The sequence below is a fragment of the Phacochoerus africanus genome, chromosome 2, assembly GCF_016906955.1.
Source record: "Phacochoerus africanus isolate WHEZ1 chromosome 2, ROS_Pafr_v1, whole genome shotgun sequence".
NCBI lineage: Eukaryota > Metazoa > Chordata > Mammalia > Artiodactyla > Suidae > Phacochoerus > Phacochoerus africanus.
The window spans coordinates 278,586,675-278,608,892 of record NC_062545.1 but is presented as its reverse complement, the minus strand read 5'-3'; the positions used below and the strand labels follow the sequence as shown (position 1 = coordinate 278,608,892).

Here is a 22,218-nt window from a genome sequence, read left to right as displayed (position 1 = left end):
GCAGCTGTCCCGCTGCAGCTGTGGCCACCGTCTCGCTCCTGGCGGGGGGAGGAGGGACCTGGTCCTGAGGCTTATGTGCCCCCACCCCCCGCCCTGCCTCCCAAAGATGGGTGAGCCAGCGGGAGCGGGTCCCTCCTGCTGTGGGGGCGGTGCCACCCCTCCCTCAGTCCCCGACGGCCAGCAGCTCCTCCCCTCCCGCCGCGGGGGAGGTGACGTCCTGGTCTCTCCGGAGGTTTCGTGGAGGATGGACGTTTGGACCTCGGCAAGAGGCTGGCGAGAAACACGGCTTCCTTCCAGGCCCTCAGCCCCTTTGCAGGGAGGTAAGCCCGGCGCCGCCCTCAAGCGACCCTGTGTCCCCAGGGCACCGCCCGTGCTGGCCTAGGCCAGGACCTGAGGGCAGCCAGGCCGGGCAGGGCGGTGACACAGCTCCTCACCGGTCCAGGGAGAGGTGCTGGCCTCGGACACCTCGGGCGGGCCGTGCGTGGTGGACTGTGTGGGGACGCTGTCGTGCGGGGACGTTGTCGGCCATGCCTCCCAGTGTGAGCGGCAGGCTGGTCGTGGCCAGGGGTCAAGGACACCGCCGTCCCTCCATCCGCGTCCCTCCCCCGCAGTCCCTTCACCTTCTCGTGACTTCTGTCTCCAGCGCTGGCTGTGGCCTTCTCTCGGGTCCCTTCACACAGGTCCCTTGCGTGGTCCAGTTACAGACAGATGACCGGGCTGGGGCTGGGACACTGGGGGGCCTCGGCAGCCCCCCGTCCACCTGGCCAGTGCAGACTGGTCCTGGGATGTGGCCTGAGCAGCCACCACCCAGAGCCAGCAGCTTCCTGGGGACCTTCTGTTCCCGCCCTCAGCGCAGTTCCCCAGCGTCTCGGCTGGCCGCCCCCGCAGTCCACTGCTGTCCCTTCCTGTCCTCTCTGTCCTCTAGCTCGTTCCCCACCCCACAGCCAGTGTCCCTGCTCTGTGCCCCCAGCCCCTCTCGGAGAGGGGGCGTTCTTCCTGCCCCGGCCCAGCCCCTGTGCACGGCCCCCAGTCCCGGGCAGCTTCTGTCCGGCAGGGGCTCTGAAGGTTGGTCAGCACAGGGGAGCTGCTGCGGGTCAGTATCCGGCCTTGGTTGAGCAGCTGCGGCCTCCACCTTCCAGATTCAGAAACACGCCCCGCCGCCTCCTGCACGGACCCCGCCGCCCCATCGCCTGCCTGTCCGCCTGGCACGCCCCTGCCCAGGCTTCCTTACGGGCCAGCGGTGCCCTCCTGGTCCCCCACCTCCTTCCCTGCACCGCACACCCGGAGGTTCTCAGACCCCCCCCCCAGCCCCCTTACCTCTGTATCCCGGGACCCAAGGGCCTGGGCTGCCCCCTTGCCCCCCCGAGCAGCCCCTCCCCAGGCGGCCCTCTCGCCTGTGGGCCACAGCTCCCCTGGGCCTCCAGGCCTGACTGCTCAGAACTGGGGGCAAGGGGGCCCCAGAGGGGGCCAGGCCCGTGGGTGGACTCCTGGGGGCTGGCCTTGCTTGCCTGTCATTGGCCAGAGCCCACCCTGGAGCCAGGCTGGGGATCCCACCACCCGCCGCGCCAGGTCTGCCCTGGGCTCGATGCCCAGGTTGGTGCCCCCGGGGCCCACTGGAGGCTGTGGTGCCCGGAGATTAAAGCGGAGGATGGAGACTGCGCTCAGGGAGCCAGTGTCGCCAGGGGTCGACACAGGGCCTCCCAGGCGGGCGCCCCAGCCTCTGGGGTCCATGCAGACCCCAGGTCTGGGCTTCCAGCTGTTGACCTGGCACAAAGTCACAAGCCCCTCCAGCCCCAGAGGAGACCCTCCCGCCCCCTCGCCCCCCACCGGCCTGCCACCCCTTGCGGAATCTGACTCGTTGCCACCAGTAGGGGTCAGCATTGGGCTGGACGTGGCGTCCCGGCGGGCGGCTCCTCTAGACTGAGGAGGGAGAGGGGAGAATTTTCCAGAGGTTCCTTCCTGTGTCCCAGGCTCCACGGTGGACGCCCTACAGCTGTGTGTCCTGCTTGCTGGACGACCAGCAAGAAGGACCTGTGAGCCCAGGCCTAGAAGGACAGGGCCAGGGCGCCTCTGGGACACTCCCGCCGGCACGGCGTCCCCTCCCCCCCAGAGCCTGCCAGGCCTGGAGGAACGGGCAAGGGTGGGCATTGTTCCAAGCCATGCCCTGGTCGGAGACCGGGACCCAGGACCCAGGGCCTTGCTGGCTCTCAGGCCTCCGCGAAGGCACCTGGCTGAGCCTCTAAGGTAGCAGTTGCCCCTCACTGGAGGGCTGCCTGCCAGTCACTGCCCTCGCTGTCCCAGTGAGTCCAAGGATGCAGGTCACAGCTCCCTCCCCAGGGCTGGCCTGTCCTGCTGCCCCTTAGGCCAGGAAATGTTAGAAATGCAGAGTCCTCGGCCCTCCCGAGTCTGAGACGCTGGGCGCGCCCCCTCCTGCCCCTGCTGGGCCGGCAGCGCTTGGTGGCAGGAAGGGGGCCGGGTTTGTTACCAGCACCACGCGGTGAGGCCCCCAGGGCTTCCCATCCCCCACGGGGCTTGGGCCCCCGGTGCCCAGTCACCCTGGCATCTCTGGAAGGCAGCACGGTGGAGGGTGTGCCCAGCTGTGTGCCCGCCCTCACCCCACAGGCCTCCGTGCCCTTTCAGCCGCCGTGGCGCTATGGTCTCAGCCCCATTTTATAGAGGGGGAGGCTGGGGCTCAGAGAGAAGTGGCCTTGCCCAGGGGCCCGTGGCCCGTGGGAGGACAGGTCACGGTTCAGGCCCAGGGCTTGGCCTCCGGAGCTCATGGTTTTCCCACTCCATCCATCCCCTGGTCCAGTGGCTCTCAAACTGTCCTCTGCCAGCTTGTTAGAAATGCAGAGTCCCTGCCCACCCAGCTCTCCTGAATCTGATACGCTGGCCGTGGGCCAGGGATCCGCTGATTCTGCCGCTGAGGGGCAAGAACCACTGCCCTGGAAAGTTTAGACCAGTGGCCGGCCGGCCGCCGCCCCGAGACCCACCGCCGGCTTGTCCCTCGAGTCAGCCCTGGATGACTTTGTTACTCCGAGGCGGGGACGGCAGCACCCAAGCTCTGGGTCGGGAAGGAGGAGCGAGAGTCTGGGGGAATCCTCCCTCCGTGCCCACGCATCCCCGGAGCGGCCCCTGCCCACCGCTGCCCCTGGGAACCTCCCCTGACCGTCCATGCGCAGGCTCAGAGCTCCGCCCCAGATCCCTGGGTCACCCCAGGATGGGCCCGGCACCGCCTGTCACCTCCTTGGCATCTTTCTGTCGGCCCCAGAGCTGCTCCCTTTTGCTGGGACAGTCTTTTCACACACCTCCCCTGCACAGACCGTGAGCGGCGGGGTCAGGGGCCAGGCAGAGGGTCCCCCACGCCTGCCCGCTCGGCCCCTGGAGAGCCAGCAGGTGCTCAGCCAACACCTGTGGCCGTGGGCCCCACGGGCTGGCGCAGGACCCGTCTCCCCGGCCCACAGGTGTGGTGGCCTCTTTAGTCACTCGGGGGGGTCCTCGGTCACTGGGTTCCAGGAAGGACAGCCACGTGGGCTGGTGAGTCATAAGCGAGGCGGACTGTGCACACCGCGTGGAGGAGCCCATCACGCACCCGCTGGCATGCCCATCGTGCCCCAGAGCCCCCATCTGGGCAGCTGCTGCCTGCCTGTGTTCAGGCTCTGCCCCCCATCCTGGGCTGCTCCTCGGGAGGGGCCCACCGCCACGCTCCCTCCTCCTCCTGTGGGCAGAGGTGCTGGCCAGTCTTGGGTGGGAGCCGAGCTCGCTCGGACAGAGGGCAGGTGTCTGAGTCCAGTGAGGCCGGTTTGAGCCACGCCTCCTTGGTCACCCGGCTCAGGCCCCTGTGTGGACAGGGTGGCCGTGCTGGCCCTGAGGAGCTGGTGGTGAGGGTTAGAGCTAGGGTGTGGGCCCTGCCCCACACCGGGCCTGGTGGACAGTCCTCTTAGCAGGTGGCAGGGGGGGACAGAGAGCAAGGGTGTGCCCATGCCTGGCACTGCCAGAGTGGCGCTTTGCAGGAGCAGAGGCAGGGCAGGCGAGGGCTTCCGGGCGGAGGGCACACTGACCCTGGCTGGCCCCAGTGCCCGATGGTGACGGTGGAGGCCGAGCCTGCCCTGAGCAGTACAGCCTGCGGGTGTCACCATCTACAGGCCCCGCCCACTCCCCCGCCCCCCCCCCAGCCCTCTGGACACAGGCCCCATACCCCCTGCAGCCCTTGGGTCTCCCTAGACCCTGAGTCTGAGCTCCCCGACCCTCGGCCCCACTTGTTGCCTGCCTCTCGGAGCTTCGCTGCTCACACGTGTTTGTGTTCCCAGCTCACTCGGGGCGCCGGCCACACCAGACGCCCGCTGTGGCTCCCTGCGGCGGGAGGAGATGCGGTCGGCCAGAGGGGCCGGCCTCGTCACGCCCTGGACCCCCCGGAGCTGCGGTAAGGGCGAGCCTGTGGACAGACCCTGGGCTGGCTGGTCGGGTGGCTGGGGAAGTCCGCTGGGGACCCCCTCCACTGCCTGACGCTCCTTGAGCTTCTGCCGGTGGAGGATCCTTCTCGACGTGGAGAGAATCCACGCATCACTATTAAAGTTTTTTGGAGGCTTCCGGGGCCTGCTCCGTGCTCTCGCCGCACCTGTCGCGACCGGTGTTTGCCCCACGAGGGTCAGTGGCTTGTTTCTGCTCCGGGCGGCTCTGAGCTACACTTCCCCAGGGTGTCTGGGGGCTCAGCCCTCTGCCTTCCCTTTTGCTGCCGAGGGTCTCTGTCCCACGTTAGAACGGAGGAGACGCGCCCAGGGCCACAGGGCAGGTGCAGCTCAGGGGTGTGGGGTGCCCCGCCCGGCGCCCTCCTGGGTTCAGGGCCTCCATCCTGGCAGCAGACTGGGCCTCCATCCCCGCAGCAGCCGCAGGGACCGTGGGAGGCTCTGCCCAGCGGGGGCTCAGGGAGGGGGTGGCTGCAGGGCCATGGCCCAGCGCGGGGAGCTGAGCACCCCTCTGGAAGGCCTGGAACATGCTGTCACCATTTAATCCTGTTTTTCCATTGATGTCCTTCAAACGTTTTCAGAACGGGACAAAGCCACACTCACATCTCTCTGCGGGAGAATCGGGCCCTGCAGGTGCATTCAGAGCGAACCCCCAGCCCCTGCCCGCCCCCCAGGAGCAGCCCCAGATAAAACCCATGCCTCCATGGGTGCCTGGTGGAGCGCCCATCTCACAGGTGGGCAGCGAGGCCTGGGAGAGGCCCGGGGGCAGTTAGCGGCCTGAGTTTCCCTGGTGCTTGGCGGGACAGCAGTTTCAGCCCCGGGCTCCAAGCTGCTCCCCTAAGGGCAGCAGGGGTGTGGCAGAGCCCTCCTGGCCAGGCAGCCTCCCCAGGGACTCCCCACAGACACTTGCCCCCTCAGCAAGACAAGGGCTGGGGCCGAAGCCCTCAAGGGGCTGCCAGAAGATTCCTGCAGACCAGCCCTCCGCCAGCCCACTGGGGCAGGGGGCACGTGTGAGCTGCTGGGCGCGCGCGTGTGTGTGCGGGTGAAGAAGGGGGCCTCGGGCCCTTTGAGGCGGGGTTCTGTGCCCCCCCCCACCTTAGTCAGTCTCTGCCATCCGCCTGGCCCCTCCCTCTAGGAGGCTCTCCTGGCTGGGCGGGAGCTGCTGGAGACCCCAACGTGACTGCCTCTCCAGCCTCCCAGGGCCTTGGCTGCCCTCTGGTCTCCCGTCATTCTCTGCTCATTCAGCACAGACGCACTGAGCACCTGCTGAGCCTGGCCCTGCCTGGGGACCAGACCCTGTGCTTAAGGCGTCTGCTTTGGGGGGGGGTAGGGGCAGATGGACGGTCAGAGGACACAGAAGTGACCTCACAGCGTGTCAGGTCCCAGACAATAAGTGTGTGAGGGGCGGACATGCCATCACGAGTTCCCAGCTCCCCGCCAGTGTGGCCCAGTGAGGGGCAGTGAGCTGCCGGGGGCGCCCCGGGCTGGGCTGGGACAGCGGCTTAGACTCGGATACCAGCTCTCTGCACCGCCCCCCCAACCTTCTGGGTGCGTAGGAACCGGGAACCTGGGCACAGCCGTGTATTCAGAAAGCTGGGGGAGCTGGGGGAGCCCTGGCCCCCCTTGACCGTCAGCAGCACTGTGTCTGCCACATGGGATGGTGCTGGACTCAGGCGTTTAGGACAGAGGGTGGGTGGGCCAAGGGCACCGCTGCAGGCCCTTAGCTTTCAGTGCTGCTGGTCAGCAAGGCCAGGGGGCCCTGTCTCCCAGGGACGCACAGCCCCCCCGTGGGCCATGCCTGGGGGTGGCAGGGCTGATGCAGTGTCTCGGGGAAGGGCAGCCCTGCCTGGATCCCACGGGGAGGGCAGAGAGGGCACCTCAGCACCCTAAAGGGGATGCCGTCAGTCACTGTCAAAAGGACAGTGTCCCTGGCCTGGGCCACAGATCAGGCAGCAGGTGTCAGCTTCCCCGCCGTCTCCTCCCTGGAGTGAGCAGCCTGGGCCCAGGCTGAGGTCGGCAGTCCCTTCATGCAGAGCTGCCCCTTCCCCGAGGGTGCCTCTCGGCTGGGCAAAGGGCTGGGCCTCCCAAGAAAGGAGGGGCCTGGTCCGAGGAGCCAGACCCCAGCCCACCGTGGGCCCTACCCCTGCCGTGCCTTCAGGGAAAAGAGCTGGGGGCAGATCCCACTCCCCAGCCCTGCCCCTCCCGTGGGGACGTCCCCCTGGAGTCTCTGAGGTCTGGTGTGGATGAAGCTGTTGGCCAGGCCCGCAGCGCCCACCAACCCCCGCAGGCCAGGTGCGGGGCCTTCCAGAAAAGCCGACTTCTCTCCCAGCTCTGCCTCCAGGCTGTCTCTCTGGGAGGCATGGGGGGGGGGGCTCACTCCAGGTCCTCAGTCCCTCCTGCGTGGAGGGGCGGAGCCCCCAGCTGCCCTCACACCCCCCTTGGACCAGGGCCACGTCTCAGTGCCCCTGTGAACTGAAATTCTCTGCCAGGATCTCTCCATCCTGAGGCTGCAGACAGCCCTGCAGCGTCACCTGGACGCTGTGCTGCTCCTGCCGGGCGTGGCTGAGAGCAGAGTCTCGGGGAGCCAGAGACCAGGCAGCGAGCACAGCCCAGAGCATCTGTGCTCGGCTCCTGTCAGACGCCACCTCCAGGCAGCCTCCCAGATAACGCAGGCTGGGTCGGGTCCCGCTGCTCACGCCGCCGCAGCCGGCTTGGTGGGAGTGAAACTCGTGTGTGGCCATTGGTCTCGTGGGCCGTGGGAACCCGAGGGTTCGGGCTCTCGTCACAGCTCTGGCTCCTGGAACAGCACCTGTGGGGCCTGAGGTGCTGGGGAACATTTGTGGAAAGTGAGGAGGAAGCCCGGCGGGCGCAGTGCCCTGGGGCCAGGCCCTGCCTGTCGCACACGGTGGTCGCCTGGATCTCACCTTACCTGGGGGCAGGTCCCACCCTCATGCCCCTCTGTTGACGGAGGAGGAGCCCAGAGCTCAGAGGGGTCCCTGTCATCTGTCGCCTGCCACCAGGAAACGGCAGAGCGGGGTCCCATCCAGCTCCAGGTCGGTCCACCACTGCAGGCAGTGCTGTCCAATAGAACTTTCTTCGGGCAGGGAAGCGTTCCAAATTCTGCCCCCCCCCCCCACTCCAGTCCTGAATATGTCATCTCGTTGGACCCTCGCGACCGCCAGCCGCTTTGGGTGGCAGGACGTGCCAGATTCTCAGGGCTCCTCCCAATTGTTGCCAGGAGTTGGGGAGCAAGGCTGGTGCCACCCCCACTCAACAAGGTGACTGCCAGCTGCTTGGCCAGCCACGGCCACGCCGTCTTGGGGACAGCTGGCTTCTCCGGGGTCACAGCTCAGAGCTCAGGGGCATGCAGCCCGTGTTCCCTGGTGACCTGTTGGGGATGCTGGCCTGGCCGCAGATGCCCAGGGACTCCCATCTTCCAGCTGCAGGGCTGAGGGCTTCAGGTCTCTGAAGCTCTTGGGCCCCTGGAGGCGGGTCAGCGGGAACTCGGGGGACCCAGCCCCTCTCAGGCTCGGCCTCTTTCGAGGGCCACACACAAAAGCAAAGGGGGGATTTTCCCTCTTGAGGGAACTTGGGCTCAGAACAGACACTTCGCAGCAGTTCTGCCCCGTTGTCATTTCCCGAGGTGGCAGTCAGCTGGGGCAGGAGGGAGCACGCCTAGCCTCACCCCGAGTGCTCAGCCTGTGAGGTGGCCAGAGCCCCTGCCCCTCTCCTGGGCTGGGGGCTTCAGCCCCCTCACAGCCGTGGAAACGCCCAGAGCAGGTTGGGCTGCTGTTCTCAGCTCTTCGGCTGCTCTGAGGCGGGAAGAGGAGCCACTCTGTTCCGGGAAGGAGGGCGGTCGGGAGAGCGTTAACCTCTCCCTTCACCCGCCAGCAGCACCAAGGAGCCCGTCAGAGACACAGGCGTCCACAGACCCGGGAGGGAGCCACCGTCCGGCAGGCCCCCCGCCGTGGCTCTCACTGGTCCCGCCAGGCAGAGGGAGGGTGGGGCGAGCACCGATCAGGCTGCTCCGTCCCCGGGCCCCGGGCCCCGGCCCCTGCCCGCCCTCCCTGGGTGCTCAGCGTGTTTCCCTACAGGCCGAGGGCCGAGGCCGAGCCAGCGGAGGCCACTCAGCTGGCCCTTCTCGTGGTTTCTGCAGGTCCGCTGTCCAACATCCAGCAGAAGTCCCTGAGCTTCCTTGAGTCGCTGAAGGTGTGTCACCTTGGACCTCTTCTCTTTGGGGCTGGGAGCAGCCATTGTCCCCGAGGCTGGGCAGAAGGGGCCCCGAGCAGGGAATTGTAGGGTTGGAGCCGGCTGAACTTCAGTCCCGAGCCTGGTGAGGGGAAGGGCGGGGCCTGGGGTGGGGAGAAGGCCCTTGGACCGGCCCTGACTCGGAGGCTGGTGGGCTGGAGGGAGGGGTCCTTCGAGGGGGCCCTCCCGAAAGGGTCCTGTCCCTGGAGGGGACCCTGCCTGCCCTCTCGGGCCGAGGGCTTGCTGGCGATCGTGGGGGGCAGTGGCTGGGGCCCGGGGAGTCCTGAGGCTGGGCCCTCCCTGCAGCTGGACCAGCAGAAGCAGGAGCGGGAGCTGGCCCTTCTGCGGCAGCAGGCGGAGCTGGAGGTCTGGGAGACACAGAAGGCCCTGGGGGAGCTGCTCTTCCAACATCGGCTGGAGGTCAGCGGGCCGACCCTGCCCGGGCTGCCACAGGCACGCCCACTCCCTACCAAGGGGCAGCACGGCCCCGGCCCGTGGTCCGTCTAAAGGCTGGGTGGGGAGGCACTGGCACAGCAGAGGTCAGGCTGCGGGGAGCAGACGCTGCCACGGGGGACACGGGTCCTGCCTGTGCCGAGGGAGCGGAGCGAGGCTGGATAGCCACACAAGGATACCCGCTGAAAGCAGATGCAGGGTTTTGTTCCCTGGTGACAGATGACAGTCTGGGCCTCACGCCTGGCCTTGTTCAGGCTTGTGAACTCGAGTGAGCTGCGGACTCTGCACTGAACTCAGGAGCCGACGTGTGAGGGTTCCTGTGGCCCCGGGGCTCTGCCGCCGGGGGAGGGGCCATGTCTCCAAGCCCCTCTGCCCAGCCTCCGGCTAAAGCATCCTTTAGCCCCTTGGGATGGGTTGTGTGCATGGGTTGGGGCGGCCCAGCAGCGCCCGGCGGGGATGGTACCCAGCCCGGGTGGGGACCGGAGGCTGATGCCTGCGGTAGGCTGCCTGTCACGAACCTTCTCGGAAGAGACTCTTCCTTCTCTGGGTCCTTGGTCCGGGGCGATGATGGAGTGCCCTCACACACAGGACTTTTAGGGAGACTTCCCTGGAGGGTACTGTGCACACCAGCACCCACGCCCGGCCCTGGATCCCTTTGTCCCCCTTGTCTGTTCTGGCGTCACACCTGCTGAAGACTGTGCCCCATGCTGGGGTGCAGGTTCTGTCCCAGGTGTATATGCAGCTGCCCCCCCCCCCACGCTGCTCCAGCCCTGGCTGTGCTCCCCCTGGTGGGCCCCAGCCACCCAACCCCCGACCCTGCCAAGGAACCCCCCCCTCTCTGGGGGGCGGGGAGGGGCTGCTACACCCCATCCCGTGGAGGCTGGACAGAGAGGCCCCTGAGGGTGGAGGCACATCTGGCCCTGGGCCCCTCCCTGGGCCCCACCTGCCCAGGGATGGGGCAGCTCCTGGCTCACCTCCACGAGGCACTGGCTTTCTGTCCTTGCAGCGGCTGATGGAGAAACACCCCACCCGGGCCAGACCCGGAACAGCCTCAGAGCCAGAGTGGCCGCAGGTGCGTGTGGATGCGGAGCTGATGGCCTCTCGGGACACGGTGACAGCCAGACCCAGGTGCGGCCCCTCCCAGTTGCAGGGCAGTGAGGGTCTCAGATGGGCAGCTGGTCTGGAGCTGAAGCTGCAGTGCTTTCTTACCCGGCAGGTCACACCCGCTCCTGCCCAGCGACGCTGCTGTGCCCTCCCTGAGCCCCCAGGAAGGACGGAAGAGTCGGACGGACACGTCGGCCAGGGCAGGTCAGTGTCCTCGGCGCCAGCGCCTCAGCAGCCAACAGAACCCGCTCCCCACGTGGGCCCTGAGTGGGCGGCTGAGTCAGGGCCCCAACAGAGAGGCCCGGACCCTCGCCCACAGCCATGCAGTGTGTCTGCTGCCTGAACCGCGGGACTGGCCATCAGGCACCACCGCCTCCTGCTGTAGGGGCAGCGGGGATCCAGTGAACCAGTAAGCGGACACACAGGCCACGGTCCCCACCCACACAGACCTGGGGGCAGTGGGCCTGCGTTACAGCAAGAAAGCTTTCGGTTGACACCTGCTGAAACAGCCCAACAGCAGAGGCCGTGGCCGAGGAAGGGGGAGCTGTGGGCGGGTTGCCCAGGTCTGTCTGCCCTGCTGGCCCTGCTCTGGGCCGACCTACAGGGTGGCCATGGGTGTCTCCCTGAAGCCCTGGTTATAGCCCGTCTCTGCGCCCTCGGGGACAGGGGACCCCACCCTCTCCCGGGCCCCCTCCACCTGTCTGAGGGGTTTTCCCTGAAGCGCCTCAAGCGCTGGCCTGCGACGGTCCAGCCCAGCCCCCTAACTGTGTCCTGTGTGAGCACCAGGGGCCTTTTCCTGCGCGGTCAGTGGAGCAAAGCCTCTGAGCCCTGGCTGAGCCGGTGGCGGCCAACATGGGAGCTCCCAGGCGGGCACGGCACTTGGCCGTGAGGCTCTGCTCCCGTGATCAACTTCTAGTTTAAGTTCCTCGCGGTCACAAGCGCCTGAATACGCTGAGACGTGGGTCTCGTTTGGCGGACGTTCCTTGTGCGCTAGAGAAGCAACGCCGGTAGTGGGCACGTCGGTGTTTCGGGTGATTGTGGGGTTTTGGCGAAGCGACTCCTTTAAAATTCTGTTCTCATGGGAGGACCCTCTCTGTGCTGAGCGACACGCCGTGCCCTGACCCCGGCGGCGTTGTCTGAAATGGGTCCAGCTCCCCGGGCTCGTCCCCAACCAGCGGTAGTCCTGCCTTTTTGACTGGGGCGTGTTGCCGTGGTGCCAGCGCGCTTCCTGGGCTGCACGTCTCTCACCGCGCTGGCCATCGCCCCCCCGAGGGCGGAACGCGTGCTGTTTCCATTTCACACGATTATCAGCCTTGTTAGGTTTCGAGCCTCTCATCTTTGCTATTTTCTTTGATCTAAACTGCGCTTGTTTTCTTTTCTCTTTTTCTGCCTTCTCTTTGGATGAGACAAGTATTTTTTTATGATTCCGTTTTTTTCTCTGTTGTTGGCTCATGAACTATTATGTCATGGGCGCGTCAGGGTTTGCAGTGGCACCTGCGGTCTAGCTTCACGCGACGTTCCTCCAGCTTCCCTGGCGGGGGAGGCCCTCCATGCCTCCTTTTCTGGACGTGAGGCTTTTTCGTTCAGGCATTTGACTTTATAAACCCATAAAACGTTGTCCCTGTTTTAAATACTCCGCAATCGTCTAAAGCTTATGTATGTATATGCACACACGTGTGTATATGCATATGTTTATATGTTTATGTACATAAAAATGTACGCACGTGTATAAATTTTCTCATTTCTGGGAGTTCCCGTCATGGCGCAGTGGAAATGAGTCTGACTAGGAACCATGAGGCTGCGGTTCGATCCCTGGCCTCCTTCAGTGGGTTAAGGATCTGGCGTTGTTGTGAGCCGTGGTGCAGGTCACAGACATGGCTCGAATCCTGCGTGGCTGTGGCTGCGGGGTAACCTGGCAGCTGTAGCTCTGACTGGACCCCTAGCCTGGGACGCTCCATAGGCCGTGGGTGTGGCCCTAAAAAGAAAAAAAAAAACTTTTTTTCCCTCCATTTCTGGTGCTCCTCGTTCCTGGTGTTCACCCAGAGCCCTCCCTCTGGCATCATTTCCTCCTGCCCGAAGTCCTTCCCTTAGCATGTCTGGAAGCACTGGTCTGCGGGAGACAAATTCCTTTGTTACCATGTCCAAGTTTGTACTGCTTGCTGCCCCCAAGTCAGTACCTAAGAGGCGTGCGTTGGTAGAAAGGGAAGGTTGCTTCCTTCCGGGGGCTGGAGCCTGGGGAGCAGGCGGACTCACGTCCAAAGGCCAACTCCCTGCAGCGGAGTGGGGGGGAGAGTTTTTAAAGAGGCGTTTCAGGGTTGTGTAGACACAGGGAGGGGCTGTGAGCACAAGAGCGCCGTCTGCTCCGGTACCTGTCTCAGAGTTCATCGTCATCACGCGGTGGTCTGACCTCATGCAGTGGTCCGACCAGCGCCGTCCTAGTTGCCTTAAGTACCGTTCATCTTCAGTTCCAAGGTCCCTTTGTTCCCATTTCCCTGAGGACAGTTCTCAGCATCGTGGCAGCTGATGTCATGGCTGCAGTCTGGGCGCCTCGTAGTTAACCTCTTCCCCTTGGCGGGGGCTTCAGTATCTACGAGACAGCGCGCAGGACCCGGCTCAGAATCGCACGTGTCGTCCTCGAGGTGGACGTGTAGTCACTGACTTTGTTTAATGATGACACTATTCTTATTTGGTCTTGTTTGTGTGCCTTTGCCTCTGCGTTTTTCTCACTCCTCTGATTAAATTTATTCTCTGGCAAAAGTTTTTCTACAGACAAAAGGCAGGCCAAGGACACCGTGGGAGGTTGGCCCAAAAGGTCCTGCTCCCTTTCACAGCCTCATGAAGATCTGGTGTGAAGCTGCGTGGGGGTGGGGGCCATTAAGCTGCCCAGACATCCTCGCTTTATGAGGTCCTCCTGTAAAAAAGGCGCCTGGAACCCCTAGGTGACCCAGCATGCCTGCTTTCTGTCCTCAGAGCCTGTGCAGGAGGGGAGACCAGACCAGAGCCCCTCCCGGTGGCCGCCGGCTCGGCTCTGCCCTTGGGATGACCCCAACCGCCAGGTACAGGAGAGGTCCCCGGGGAGGGGCATGCAAACGGGGGGCGGGGGAGGCGCTGGCAGTGGGTATGAGACCCCGTCTTCCCGCTGCTGCCTGGGGCCATCAGGGCGAGGCCCTCCTCTCCTAGCGCCTGCACCAGGGACCCTCCGCCGCAGGTCCTGGGCTGAGGGATGGCCATGTGCTCAAGCCCCTTCCTCATGCCTGGGGTGGCAGGAGACCACAGGCACTTCAACCCGTGTTTCAGGCGGGGCTGGTCCCATCAGTGCTGGCTGCACATTTTGGGGAGGCGGCTCCACCTTTCCTGAACCCTCTAGGGCACAAACGAGGGCCTGGCTTGGGACCGGGCCGAGGGGGTGAGGACCCCGCCTTGCCTTCAGCCAATAGCTGGGAGGGGGTACGATGGGGGAAGAAGGGGGCCGCCGGTCTGGGAAGGCTCCCTGGAGGCGGCAGCCTCCTCCTTGGGCTGGGTGCTGCTCCCACTTGGCGAGACTGGCCCCCGAGGGGCCTCGAAGCTCAGCGGGCCCCATCCCATCGGTCTACCCCGCCGCAGGGGCGCCAGAAGGGGCCCCGGGGCCCGGCCCCCGGAGCCTTCGGCCGCTTCGCGCTCCAGCTGCTCGAACAGAGCCTGCGGGACGAGGAGCTGCGCGCGCAGCACCGGGCCGCGCTGCTGCGCCTGCGCGAGAAGGCGCTGGAGGAGAAGGCGCGCGCGGAGCTGGCCTGGCTGGAGCAGCGGCGGCGAGGGTGAGCGTCCGCGCGCCACGGGGTCGACCCCGGCCCCTGCCCCGGCCCCGGCCTCGGCCGCGCGCTGACCCAAACAGTGATGGGCGTTTCGGGAAAGGGCGATGAGACCTGAAGCATCCCGAAGCAAAGGACCCATTAAACAAAGCAAAGCCCAGGAGCTCCCGCTGTGGCTCTGCAGAAAGGCATCCGACTAGTATCCATGAGGATGCGGCTTCGATCCCCGGCCTCACGCAGTGGGCGGCTCAGTGGGGTGCAGGGAGCTGTGGTGTAGGTCGCAGCCGTGGCGCAGATCCCGCGTTGCTGCGCCTGTGGCGTAGGCCGGGAGTTGCAGCTCTGGTTTAACCCCTCGCCTGGGAACTTCCATAAGCCTGGGTGCAGCCCTAAAAAAAGCAAAACAAAAACAAAACCCCACCCATAGTCCCGCCTCTCCGAAATTATCTCTGCCCATCTCCCAGGCTGTCTTGACCGCTCTTGTCGGTGACAGTACACATGTGGCTGCTTAACCAGCCTTGGGAACAGACTGCACATGCTGTTTGTAACCTGAGTTTTTGTTTAAAAGTGGGGAAAACCTTTCCGTATCCCCGTGTAAGCACCACGACAGCCAGGGCACCCGGCGCAGAGACCGCACCATCCCGTCAGCCAGCGCCCGTAGCTCCACCTCCAGGTGTCCCCAGCTTTGGGTCTTGAGACACAGACACCCCCCAGACACCTGCCTCGACGCCAAGCCCTGGCAGTGGAGCGGCTGTCACTGAGAATGCGTTTTTTAAGCTTGATATCCCCGTGTTCGTCTCCAAAAAGGTCCTTCCAGCAAAGGGCCCTGGCCGTTTCTGACCATGCCAGGATGGCACCTCCCAGGCTGTGGGTCTCTACGCCGTGAGAACTCCCATCCCATAGCACCTTCCAGCTGGGCTGGGGCCCAGGGTGGGAGGTGCCATGCTCCCTTCCTCTCAGGCCCAGAGGTGGCCATGGGGGGTGGCAAGAGTGACAGCCTGGGCTGCAGCCGTCACACCACCTGGGGCTCCCTGCCGCCCACGCAGGGCCACCCCTCCCGTGTCCTGCTGTGGGAGGGGGACACGCCAGGCCCACCCGGATGGCCGGGCTGGCCATGCATGCCTGTGGTTTTGCACAGCCACCTGCTGGACCCAAGGCTGGCCGTCAGCTCATCTTCTCTCCCAGGTGTCTGAGTGGCAACGGCAGCTACACAGCGCTGCTGGCCTTGGCAGGAAAGCAGCACCAGGCCCTGAGCAACCTTGAGCAGGAGCAGGTAAGGACCGGCTCCCCTGGGCCGACCCCGGGTGGTCCTGCCGCCCTCCCGGGGCTGGGGACCTGAGCGTCCCGCTCCACAACTGGGCGGTTCTTGAGTGTTCAGCCCCCGCCAGGGCCGCTCAGGCAGTGTCCTGCGCTGGAGGGGCAGCGTGGCCTGGGCGGAGTGCGGCCCTGTCATCGCGACTCCCGTGGCCTCTGCACGGTGGCTGGGTCCCTGGGAGCCTCTTTCTGCAGCGGTGTGTGTCTTGTGGGGCTGCGGGAGGGCTTAGCACAGCCAGCACTCAGCAAGCTGCGTGGACACGGCCTCAGCGCGGCTCCCAGCTGCTTGGAGCCCAGCTCCCTCATCTGGAAAATGGGGTGGGGCCCATTTCGCTGGGGCCCTTTCATTTTGGTCGCCCGACTGCGGGGGGTCGTGCTGGTGGCGATGCTCTTTATACAGATGAAGGGACTGGGGGCAGAGGCGGGGGCTCGCCCAGCTGGCAAGTGAGGGTGGTGGTGGGCCTGGGGTTCGAAGCCCAGGCTCCTGCCCTCCATCCCGGGGAGCCTGTGTGGACCAGGGGTGGGGTGGCGCGTGTGGGGCACTCCAAGCAGAGGGGCAGCAGGAGGAGGCCCAGATACTATCTGCAGGGCACATGCCAGCCCCAGAGCCAGGAGGAGGGCTCCCAAGGCCCTAGTTACCAAATGGCCTGAAGTGGTGAACCTGGGATCCCGTGTTGGGCGTGGAGACATGGGTGGAGTTGGGGTCTGACCTGTGACTATGGGGGAGGGACCCAGCCCTGGGAGCCTCAGTCCCCCCCTGAGCTGTCCAGGCAGCCACTCCCCCGGGGTGCACTCCTGACCTGGTGGCTCTGCCGAGGGCGTGCCATCGGAGACACAGAAGGGACCAGAGGACAGTGGGGGACAGTTTCGCAAACGGACAGAGCCCAGAAGCCGGAGAGAAGGAGGACGTGTGTGGATGGCAGGGGTGTAGCCAGCCTGGGCCAGCCTCGCCTGGGGGCGCCTGGGAAACTGGCACCCCACCTTCCCTCCTGCTGGAGCCTCCTGTCAGCCAAAGCCAAGGGCGTTAAAGTGCATGGGGGCCTCCTGGCAGAGAGGTTGAGCAGGGCAGGGCATCTGGGGGGCCGAGGGAGGGTCCCTGCTCAGCGCCGGAGCCGGCTCCTCCTAAACCCCCCCCATTCGTCGTGTGCCGGGCTGGGGCCTCCCTGAGGTCTTCTCCTCTGGCCGGTTCAGAGGGAGATCCGACGCCTGCGGAAGCAGCACCTGCTCTCGCACCAGGAGAGGAAGCTGCTCCTGCAGCATCAGAAGGACGCCCTGTCCATGCGGAGGTCCACCGCCCTCTCGCAGCAGGAGCCTCGGGCCCAGACCGGGCTGCTCCAGGTGGGCGCTCTCTCCTGGCCTGGGGGCTCACCGTCACCGGGCGGCTTTGTGGGAATGTGCAAGTTCCTTGTAAAGACACCTGTGGCCCGGGTGGGAAGGGCCTCTGGACGGAGCAGGTGGAGGGCGGGAGGGTGGCACCTGCCGGGAGGCCAAGGACGTTTCCTGGGCTTGGCAGCCTGGCCAGGCTCTGGAGGAGGAACCAGACCCCCAGGGGACGCGTAGGTGCTATGGGCCCGGAGGTGGGGCCCAGCAGGAAGGGGGTGAGGCTGGGGGTGGAGGGCAGGCTTTGCTGAGCTCCGGGGGGGCAGTGGTGAGGAGCAGCGGTAGGACTGGGGGCTGACGCGGGAAGGAGGGTGTGGCTTGGGGTCCTCAGAGAGGCTGGCCCCTGGGGAACCCTGAGCCGCAAAGGTGCCCTTGCTCCAGCTCCCCTGTCCCCACCTGCTGTCACATGAGAGAGGCCGTTTGGACCCAGACTCAGTCCCCAGGCTGAGCATCTCAGCCCATGGGGGGCGGGGGTGGATGGGTAGGGTTCTCTGAAGCAGCTGGGATAGGGCCGCAGTCACTCTGCGGGAGGACCCCTGGCCCTAGGCCAGCCTGCGGGGGGCACAGGGCTCCCAATGCCACGGCACCACATCTCCTTCCATCCCGGAGCCCCGGGAAGCCTCAGGCAAGGACCCCCAGCTCTGGGCCTCGTGTCTGCACCCGTCGAGGCCCGTCAGCAACAGGGCGGGGGGCTCCGGTGCCTGTTCCTGAGGCCACATGCCCTGCCAAGGCTGCAGCCGCGTGAAGCCCACCTCCGTTTTTCCTGGGTGGAGATGGACTCTCACCCTGTGCTGTTTCTCATAGAGTTCCAGCCCTGAAGTCAAGGCTGCCCGGCAGGAGGGCTCTCAGACAAGCTGGCAGCCAGAGGGGCCTGCACAGGGCTCCTTGTGCCCCCCAACACCACAGCACATCAGCCACCGCCCCTCCGGGAGCCCTGAGAGCCCGCAAGTCCCGCAGTGAGTGGTCACGGGCCCCCCTGGCCCAGTGCTTGTCATTAAAAGCCTTTCCTCCGCTGGGTGGCCGTTGTGTCACAGCTGCTGGGCCCTGCGCCATCTGGCCCTGCCGAGGGAGGAGGGGCGGGGACACGGGGGGTGCTCCTCCACTGGCTGCCAGAGCGCTGTGGGCAGAGGCCAGAGCAGCCCTGCCCAGTGCGGGGAGCACAGGCAGGTTCATGGGTGTTCCCAGCTGGGCCGCTGGCCGAGGTGGCGCCCCTCTCTGAGCCCATTTCCTCCTGTGTTAAATGGGGGCAGGGAACCGCCGTCCCCGGGCTGCTGTGGGGCACAACGACCCAGGGAGATAGAGCAGCCTGGCTCAGACAGTGGGTGCGTGTGTGGGCCCCCAGCTGCTGGACAGCCCCCCTCGAGGCTGGCCTGGCCCCGGGCAGCCTGGCCGTGGGGCTCCTGGCCTCAGTTTGCAGCCAGGGAGCCTCTCTTGGGAGCTGAGAGGGCCATTTGGACCGGACCGGTCTTCTGGGCCGGGGCCGGGGTCCTGGCTGTGGCAGAGCAGGGCTGCATCCCATCAAGAGTTCCCCAGGCCCCTGTCGCAGTGGGCCTGCCTCCTTCCTTCCCTCTTAATCGCAATGGCCCTTGAGAGCTCGGAGGCCCTTTCTCCTCTGAGGAGCTGGTGGGGGGCCTCTGATCACAGCACCGCCCACCCCCACCCGAAGCGCCAGCCAGGGATGAGGACGCAGAGACAAACCGCACGGGCTGGTCTCCCAGGAGTGGCCTTCGCAGGGAACCCAGCCTGCCCGTAGGGGCACCACTGCCTCCAGCAGCCCCTTCCAGCACTGGGTCCCTTTCCCTGCCTCCCCCAGGGGAGGGGGTCTTCGCCCCCTCGGCTCCAGAGGCGCCCCAGGCTCCACTCTGCTCCCCGGGAGTGCGTCGGGTCCCGTTGCGCTGAGCAGACCCGCTTGTGCCGGGAGTGTGTTTATAGCCTTGGGCGGGGGCTGTTCACCCGAGGCGGGCAGGCCTGGACCTGAGGGCAGGGTCCTGGGGGCACCTGGCTCCTGTGTTTCTTCTCACACCGGTGATGCAAGCCAGAAACCGAGAACAGCCGTGTATTTACGACGTGGCTCCAGGGCTCTGTTACCCCCGGGGGAGCCCTGAGGTTTCCGGGAGGTCCTGGCCCGTGACGAGCAGGTGCGCCTCATTCTTCTGTCCCTGCCAGGGAGGCGGAGCTCTGAGCAGGTCAGGGCCAGTGCCAGGGGGCCTCTCCCTGGCCTCAGCCCCCCAGGGTACTGTGGGCTCCCCACCTGCGACCCCTGTGCTCTCAGGGAGTGTGGGGGGAGGGGTGATAAGCCTGCAAACGACATGGGGGCGGGGCCTCCCATTCCCGCTCTATCGCCCATTTCTTCCCCTGGGCACAGCCTCCTTCCTGTCCTCTGCGTCCTTGCTGCTGGCTGGCAGGGCGGGGACCTGCAGCTGGACACCCTGGTGCGGACAGATGCCCACGAGGTCCTCCCCAGCGAGGTGGGAGTGCCAGCCCCCGAGGCCTCTCCTGGCCCTTTGTTCACCCACCCTGATGGGAGGGTGAACCCCAGGGGAGTCACTCAGGGTCACCCTGTGGGGAACAGCAAGCTGTGCCCAGTCGTGGCAGGTGCCTGGGGAGAAAGGGAACAGAAGTGGCACCCAGCTGCTCCTGAAAGAGGGCAGCGGAGCATTCCAGAGCAGGCCTCCCTGTGGGCACTGACCTCGCACTCTGAAGGGGTCCCAAGACCAGGCAGCCTGCTCCCCAGCCCCTCCTTGCGGCTGCGACGGGGCTGGTATCTTGCCACCCGTCCGTGTGCCCAGAGCCTTGCAACGGGTCGAGGTGTCTCCACAGCTCGCACAGCGCTGCTCGTTGGGCTGGCGGTCAGTCTCCACGCAGAGTCCGGACAGGCAGGTGCTCTGTTGCACTCTGGGCTGGGGCACAAACGGGGTGTCCCCCAGGCCAGCACTGAGCCTGTGCCTCGTCACTGCAGTGGTGGCCCCGTGTGGGGTGCGGGCCCTGCTTGACGGGCTGCAGGGTCGGGGGACCCATGAGCCCTGTGCTGACTGCTTGGCCGCCAACCACAGTTGTCCCTGGATGTGATGTATTGTTACACTTGTGGAAGGTTCTGGTCAGGGCTGGTCACCCTGGGAGGGTGCGGCCCGGGTGGGCAGTCACCCCGCTCTGCACTGCCTTGCAGCCCGTGCACCGAGCAGCAGGATGGGACAGCCGCCCGGGCAGCTTTGGCCGTGGATGGTCACCCGCAGCCTCCGAAGCTGGCGTGGGGAGAGGAGGCACCCGCGGCCGGCGACTGGCCTGACACTGGAGGCCAGCTGGTGGAGAGCCACAGCCATGTGGGCCAAGGTAACCAGGCTGGATACAGTGGCAGCCCAGGACAGACAGTCACCCCCTTGGCAACCCTGGCAACTTGCGGCAGTGGCATCTCTTGGGGTCAGACAGACCTACGTCCCGAGGTGCCTGGCTGAGCTGTGTGATGGGGCAACCCCGCTTCTCTGCCCCTGTGTCCGAGCAGACATCCCGCAGGAGGGCCACCCAACACACCTGAGTCAACAGTTCCAGTCAGTGGGGGCAGCTGTGGGGGAGGCCACTCAGCCTGGCACCTCTGCTCCTGTGGGTGCAACTGTTCAGAGCAGCCAGCTGGTCTTCAGGCTGTTGCCAGGCTGGTCCCTAGGCCCACAGACCTGCCCGAGGGCACCCTGCCCGGCCCAAATCCAGCCCTAGGGATGCTCCCTCCACCAAAGGCTCACTCTGCTTTTTTTTTCTTTTTTCAGCCACATCTGCAGCATAAGGACGTTCCCAGGCTATGGGTCAAATCCGAGCTGCTACACCAGAGCCACAGCAATGTGGGATCTGAGCTGCATCTGAGGCCTCCACCACAGCTCATGGCAATGCAGGATCCTTAACCCACTGAGTGAGGCCAGGGATCAAACCCGCAACCTCATGGATACTAGTCGGGTTCGTTAAGTGCCGAGCCACAGTGAGAGCTCCGTCCCTGTTCTCTTGATGTCAGGGCCGCATTTCTCAGGCTCAGGGCCCAGTGGTGTGGGTCGCTTGTGCATCCAGGCAGGGGACGTGTTGGAACTCGGAGTCTGATATGCCCCCAGGCCGTCCTCCGGTCCGGAGAGATTGGCTTGTTTTTGGTCTGTCCCTCTGGGCAGAGCCTGCCCTGTGGTGGTGTCCCCCGCTGCTCCCCATGCACTGCAGCCCCCACCAGCCCAGATGCCAGAAGAGCCCTGACAGCAGCCGGGGCGGCCACCCAGCCGGGCAGGATCCTGCACTTCCTCCCGGCCCCTCTGTGCACCGTCCAGGCACGGTGCTGCAGCCGAGGGCCACGCGCTGGGCGGCTTGACGGGGCAGACGTGCGTTCTCTCCCAGTTCTGGAGGCCAGAGCCCGAGAGCCCAGCACTGGCGGAGGGACGCTCCCGCCAGAGGTTCTGGGGCTGGTCCTGCCTTGTCAGCCCAGCTGCTGGGGCTCCAGGCGTTCCTTGGCTTGTGGCAGCATCGCCTCAACCTCTGCCTCCGTCTCCACGGCCTCTCTGTGTCTCAGATCTTCGTTGCTGCTCCTGTAAGACCCTGGGCCTCAGTTTAGGGCCGCCCTAATCCAGGACGAGCCTGTCTCAGATCCCAAGGGAACGGCATCTGCAAAGACCCTGTGTTCAAATACGGGCCCATTCGCTGGCTCTGAGGGCTAAGACCTGGGCCTGCCCATAAAAGGGGCCGCCTTCCCTCCGCTTCGTCCCCTAAAAAGCCCCGTCACCGGAAGCCTCCCCTGGCAGGTGGCTTCTGCCAAAACCACATGCCACCTGGCCAACAGGTTTTCTGACTTCCCGGCACGTCTCTAGAGAAAGCTTCTCTAAGCAGAGATGGATGGGCGTGGGGGGGGGGTGAATTGCAGAGCGGCCCTGGGCCGTGCTCACTGAACTCCTCCAGCCCCCCAGGGTCACCCCGGGAAATGTCTCAGGACCCCAGGGTGCCCTGGAGCACAGTCTGGGAGGCGCTGGGTGGGTGTTGAGGGGTCTCTGGGGAACTGGAAGGAGAGGAAGGTGTAGAGGAGGGCGTTCGGGGTGTGGCACTGGGGTCCCAGGGAGACAGTGGGTCTGGGGCGCACAGATGGCTGGGTGCTGAAGAGGGAGGGGTGTCTGAGAGCCCCTTCCTCAGAGACCAGCTCTGCTTCCTCTGCAGGTTCGGGGGCTCCCCACGCTCTGGAGGGCTGTCTCCAAGGAGCGGTCAAAGCTGCAGTGTTTGGGTTTGTGTTTTTCAGAGCCAAGGGAGCAGCCTGGTGTCGCTCTGCCAGGCGTTCAGTGGGCAGCCTCCCCGGACCCCGGACAGCCACCGGGCCCAGCCTTTCCTGTATGCAACCCCCCAGAAAGCCCGTTCACTCATTTGCCCACTTGGGGGACCCTCCCCTGCTCTGCTCGTCTCTGCCTGATCTCGGTGGGACCCCGGGTGCTGGTGGGGGTCCTTAGCCCCACTGCAGCCCC

General features: G+C 65.8%; 1 protein-coding gene across 9 annotated transcripts in view; it reads left to right on the top strand.

The window, feature by feature from the left end:
* CCDC187 (coiled-coil domain containing 187) overlaps window positions 1-22,218 on the top strand; it is a 48,396-nt gene that overhangs the window by 18,729 nt on the left and 7,449 nt on the right. For 8 of the 9 annotated variants that reach the window (XM_047768921.1, XM_047768922.1, XM_047768923.1 and 5 more), the window contains 14 exons: window positions 233-320; window positions 4,311-4,423; window positions 5,048-5,200; window positions 8,623-8,675; window positions 9,021-9,134; window positions 10,174-10,295; window positions 10,384-10,475; window positions 13,242-13,327; window positions 13,875-14,065; window positions 15,242-15,329; window positions 16,562-16,708; window positions 17,555-17,706; window positions 19,917-20,080; window positions 21,999-22,087. In XM_047768921.1, the coding sequence (XP_047624877.1) occupies window positions 233-320; window positions 4,311-4,423; window positions 5,048-5,200; window positions 8,623-8,675; window positions 9,021-9,134; window positions 10,174-10,295; window positions 10,384-10,475; window positions 13,242-13,327; window positions 13,875-14,065; window positions 15,242-15,329; window positions 16,562-16,708; window positions 17,555-17,706; window positions 19,917-20,080; window positions 21,999-22,087 (1,652 nt within the window). The remainder of the gene's footprint in view (window positions 1-232; window positions 321-4,310; window positions 4,424-5,047; window positions 5,201-8,622; window positions 8,676-9,020; window positions 9,135-10,173; window positions 10,296-10,383; window positions 10,476-13,241; window positions 13,328-13,874; window positions 14,066-15,241; window positions 15,330-16,561; window positions 16,709-17,554; window positions 17,707-19,916; window positions 20,081-21,998; window positions 22,088-22,218) is intronic. The other variant, XM_047768927.1, reaches the window with a different exon arrangement.